The sequence below is a fragment of the Pogoniulus pusillus genome, chromosome 40, assembly GCF_015220805.1.
Source record: "Pogoniulus pusillus isolate bPogPus1 chromosome 40, bPogPus1.pri, whole genome shotgun sequence".
In the NCBI taxonomy this organism is placed as follows: domain Eukaryota; kingdom Metazoa; phylum Chordata; class Aves; order Piciformes; family Lybiidae; genus Pogoniulus; species Pogoniulus pusillus.
Genome location: NC_087303.1, coordinates 6,991,570 through 6,996,735, shown reverse-complemented (window position 1 = coordinate 6,996,735; position 5,166 = coordinate 6,991,570). Strand labels below are relative to the sequence as shown.

Here is a 5,166-nt window from a genome sequence, read left to right as displayed (position 1 = left end):
TTTGGTCCTCTTAGGACATCAAACCTGCTGTGCAAGGGCAGCTGGGAAGGTGGGCATGCATCTGCAGCACCCACATGGCATCACTCTCTGGCCTTCCTCTTCTCCAAGTCACCTCCCTCAGCCACACAGAGTGGGGACAGGGAGTTCTCTGCAGTAGGGGCTCTGTCCCCTTGCTGTCCCCTTGGCAGGCAGGATGTGACTCCAAGCATCTCTCTCACTCTCTTGCGTGCCCTGATGGCCCTCAACCAGCTGCCAGAGCTCCAGCACAAAGAGCACAGGGAACTGCCAGAGTGGGTCCAGAGGAGGCCACCAAGATGCTGCTGCAGAACCTCCTCCGTGGGGACAGGCTGGGAGAGTTGGGGCTGTTGAGCCTGGAGAAGGGAAGGCTCCAGGGGGACCCCAGAGCAGCCTTCCAGTAGCTGAAGGGGCTGCAGGAGAGCTGGGAAGGGACTTGGGACAAGGGCTGGGAGTGCCAGGAGGAGGGAGAATGGCTGTGAGCTGGGAGAGGGGAGAGTGAGAGTGGAGATGAGGGAGGAATTGTTGAGAGAGAGGATGGGGAGAGACTGGCACAGGCTGAGGGTGCTGAGAGGCTGGCACAGGTTTGCCAGGGAGGTTGTGGAGTACAGAAGCACCCAATGTGATCACATCTTTGATCACATTGGGTGCTTCTGTGCTCCACAACCTCCCTGGAGGTGCTCAGGACCAGGCTGGTGGGAGCTGTCCCTGCCCGTGGCAGGGGAGTTGGCACTGAATGATCTTTAAGGTCCCTTCCAACTGAACCCATTCTGTGATCACTCAGCAGAGCTTCTCTCCCTGGGCACACCTCCCACGGGTGTGCTCGCTGCTGCCACAAGAGCCCCAAACAACCTTGACCTGCAGTGGTGCCAGGGGTGGGGCATCTCTCACCCCTCTGGGCAGCCTGGGCCAGGAGCTCACCACGCTCACAGCCAAGAGTGCTTTGCCTTATGTCTGATCAAAACCCATCCTGGCCCGTGGAGGGGTTGGACAGGATGGTGAAACCATCACCTCTTGTCCTCTCACCACTTTCCCTGCCACAGTTCCCTACTCAGCTCTTCTGTAGGGCCCCTGCAGCCACAGCTGGCAGTGCCAGCTGTGACAGCCCCGACCTAGTGGAGGAGCCTGACCTGGTCAGAAGCAGGGTTAGACACAGACACTGGCAGCTTACTCTCAGGAGCTAAGACTGCATTTGGGGGTGCCTTGGGTGGAGGGAGGGCTGTGGACACTGAGGCTGCAGGCTCTGGCTCGGGCAGGCACTGCCCCAGGAGGAGGAGCTGCTGGTGGTGGCTCCCAGCAGCCTGGCCTGGGTCCTGCTCATCCCACTGCTGAGCTCTCGTTCCCAGCGAGGGCCTGCAGGAAGCCCTTCAGCCAGGTGAGGAGCTCCACCAGCTTCTGCAGCGCCAATGAGCCCAGTGGCTGTGGTGCTTGGCTTGGCATCTGAACGGGGGCTGCTGTGGTGCGGGCTGGTGCCCACCTCTGTGACGTTGGCATGGCCCTTTCTGTCTGCACAAGGCCTGTCTGGACCAGGATCCAGTGGTAGAAGGGCTGGGTGGAGGTATAGACGCTGGGCTGCCTCGTCCTGGCACAGTCCTTCCCCCAGCTGGTCACTCCCACCAGCCAGAAGTAGTTGGCATTTCGGGCCTGGCACATGAGGGGACCACCACTGTCACCCTGCAGCAGAGGAGAGAGGGGTGGGGGGGCTGGGTGGCCTCTGCCAGCACTGGGCTGGCTCCTCACTGGCAGCACCTGCCAGAACTGGTGCCAAGCACACCAAGGCTCCACTCGTCTGGGAGGGGTCCTGGGTCTGTCACTGGCTGCCGGGGGCATGGGGTGGACTTTGTGGGCAGAAGTGCCAGGTGACTGGGGATGAGGGTGGCACTGCTCAAGGCCCAGCAGCTAGGGCAGGAGAGGGGACCCCAGGGGCAGTGGGGAGCCAGCAGTGGGTGGGTGAGTGGCCAGGCCAAGCCAGTGCCAGGGCTGCTGCTGGGCTTGACTTGCAGCAGGCTCCTACCTGGCAGGTGTTGGTGCCAGGCTGCAGGGAGCCTGCACACAGGTTGTGGCTGTGGATGGCTCCTCGGTACCAGCGGCTGCTGTTGCAGAGGTGGGCATCGAGGAGGTGGACCCTGGCCTCCTGCAGCACATCCGTGGGTGCCCCAGCTGTGAGCACAGGGAGGAGGAGGAGTGAGCCCCCGGCAGCTGCCCGCCAGCGCCGCTCCCCTGCTGGGCCAAGCCCTTCCTGCGGGCTCAGCTCTGCATCTCCAGGGCATCACGCCCCTGGCACCCTTTGGGCCCATCTCTCCGGAGGTGCCCCTGCCCCCCTCCCAGCCTAGCTCTGGCTGTGCCCTCTGCTCTCGGGAAGCCCAAGCTGCCTCCCTCCCTCCGAGCGTGCCCAGCTCCCAGGAGGCGGCGTTGGGAGCTCACATCTGGCCGCGATGCCAGCCCAGCCGCTGACGTAGCAGCTGGCGAGGTCTGCCAGGCGCAGCGCGGCGCTGGGCACGCAGAGCAGCTGCACATGGGGGCCGCACTGCACAGGCTGGTCCAGCTCCAGCAGCGCCAGGTCCTGCCTGCTGCTGAGGTTGCTGTAGCCAGGGTGCGGCAGCAGCTGCTTGATGTTGCGCACTTGGGTGCCAGGGCCTGGGTGGCGCAGGTAGGTGGCTCCCACCACCACGCGCCACATGTCGATGTTCCTGGGAGGGGAAGATGGGCAGAGGGCTCAGGGCAGAGGGCTCAGGGCAGAGGGCTCAGGGCAGTGGGGCCTCGGGCTCAGGCTCCACGGCGCTTCCCTGCCCTCTGCTTGCCAAGGGAGAGGAAAGGCTGGCACTGCCCTGGCATTGCCTCGGGCACGAGGTGGCAGAATGAGAGGAAATGGCCTGAAATTGTGCCAGGGGAAGGTCAGGCTGGAGAGGAGGAAATAGCTCTTTGCTGCCAGAGTGGTCAGGGGTTGGCACAGGCTGCCCAGGGAGGTGGTGGAGTCCCCACGCCTGGAGGTGCTCAAGCCACCTGTGGCCATGGCACTGGGGCCACGGTTTGGTGCCCGCGGTGGGGTTGGACAGGATGATCTGAGAGGGCTTTTCCAACCCCAGCAGTTCTGTGACAGTTGAGCTGAAGGCTGCTGGGAAGCTGTGGCATGAGCCCAGGCTCCTCCTGAGCAGTCTCTTGGCTGGGCAGTGCCCAGGCACTGGGCACATGGCAAGGAAGTGAGATGGGAGTGGGTAGCTGAGGGCAGGGCAGCTGCCAGCGCTGTGGGGAGATGCCCATGGCCTGCTCCTCCTCACCTGGCCCCGATGAAGCAGTGAGCTGCTGTGAGAACCCACTGGGAGCTGATCAGGGACCCTCCACAGATGTGTCCTGTGCCTGCTTCCCAGGGATCCTGGATGCTGACGACCCAGGGCCAGGCCCCTGGCTGGGCACTGCTGCCCCCCAGGGCAGGTGAGGTTCTGTGGTACGAAGCCAGGGGCCGGAGCCCACAGGTCCTGCTGCAACCAGAAACTCAGCAGCCTCCTGCTCCATGGCTTGCTGCTGGCCAGGAGCTGAGGCTGCCACGTGGGCTAAGGTGAGGGTTAGGGGCAGAGTTAGGCTGTGACATGGGCACCAGGGACAAGTGGCATCCTCCAGTGAAGCCCATCAGGGCTGCCCACCCCACAGCCTCACCCCACTTACCCACAGTAGTGCCAGGAGCTGAGTGCAGGCCAGCACAGGGCCAGCAGGATGAGCAGGGGCAGCAAAGTCTCCATTGCTGCTGCCAGAGGTCAGCTGCAAGAAGCCAGGGCTGGCTGCCACCAGAGCAGAGTGCCCACAGGACCCACGTTGCCATGGTGCCCTTGGCCTGATGTCACAGAGTCACTGGGTGCTGGGCTTGGTGGCCTCTGGGGTGGGGAGGCAGCACAGAATGACACAGCCATGGAATGGGTTAGGTTGGAAGGGACCTTTACAGCTCACCCAGTGCCACCCTGCACCAGCAGGGACCTCCCCACCCAGGGCAGGCTGCTCACAGCCCCACACAGCCTCCCCTGCACTGCTGCCAGCCCTGGGCAGCTCCCAGCTCTCTGGGCAGCCTGGCACAGAGAGTCACAGAATGGCAGGGGTTGGAAGGGACCTCCAGAGTCCAGCAGCCCCCACTAAAGCAGGCTTGCCCAGCATCACTTCCAGGCAGGCTTTGGATCCCTCCAGACAAGGAGCCTCCACCTCTGTGGGCAGCCTGCTCCCCTCAGCTCCCCAGCAGTTCCCTGTCCCTCTTGAGCTGGGGAGCCCAGAACTGGGCACAGCACTCCAGATGTGGCCTCACCAGGGCAGAGTAAGGGGCAGGAGGACCTCCCTAGACCTGCTGGCCACATTCTCCTTCATGCCCCCCAGGACCCCACTGCCCTCCTTGCCCACGAGGGCTCATGGCTGGCTCGTGGGAGCCTGTCCCCAGCACTCAGGTCAGTGGAGCTGCTCCCCAGCAGGTCTCCCCTTGCCTGTAATGGTGCAGGAGGTTGTTCCTCCCCAGGTGCAGGACCCTGCCCTTGCCCTTGTTGAACTTCATGAGGTTCCCCTGCCCAACTCTCCAGGTCTCACTGAATGCCAGCACAGCCTGGCAGGTGCCAGCCACTCCACCCAGTTTGGTGTCTCCAGCAGCCTGGCTGAGGGTCCTCTCTGTGCCTTCATTGGAGTGGAAGAGCTGCCTGGAGGGTGAAGAGCAGTGCCTTGATGAATGGCAACCTGAGAGCTCCTGGCAGGTGTGGGAGCTTCCTGCTGCCATCCTGAGTGCTGTGGAGAGATGAACATCACACAGTGACCACACAGCCCTGCAAGACAGAACCTCCTTAGGAGGCACTTCCTCTGCCCAGCCCTTGCTGACTAAATCCTGCCACCACTCCCTGAGGCTGCAGGCTCTGCTTTGTGCCTTTGGTTCTGCTCTGGAACCCAAGAAGAACCATGGCTGCTGCATGGAAACCACTCAGTGCCAGCAGCTGCACCAGCAGAACCTTGGTCCTCTGGGCTGTGCCCTCTGCACACAAAGCCTGGTGTGAGGCAGAGCTGTTTCAGGGCTGGGATCAGAGTCACAGCTCACAGATGTGAGGGGTTGGAAGGGACCCACAGAGCTCATCCAGTCCAACCCCTGCCAGAGCAGCACCATCCAGGCTAGCTGAGGGCACACAGAACACA

At 63.1% G+C, this 5,166-nt stretch overlaps 1 protein-coding gene across 1 annotated transcript; it reads right to left on the bottom strand.

Moving 5' to 3' along the window:
* Positions 1–1,332: 1,332 nt before the first annotated feature.
* Positions 1,333–3,752, bottom strand: LOC135191808 (acrosin-like). Its single transcript, XM_064174407.1, has 5 exons — positions 3,679–3,752; positions 3,294–3,491; positions 2,440–2,705; positions 2,030–2,175; positions 1,333–1,689 (listed from the first exon to the last, which is right to left on the bottom strand). The coding sequence occupies exons 1-5, from the start codon at positions 3,750–3,752 to the stop codon at positions 1,333–1,335; spliced, it is 1,041 nt and encodes a 346-aa protein (XP_064030477.1).
* Positions 3,753–5,166: the final 1,414 nt, after the last annotated feature.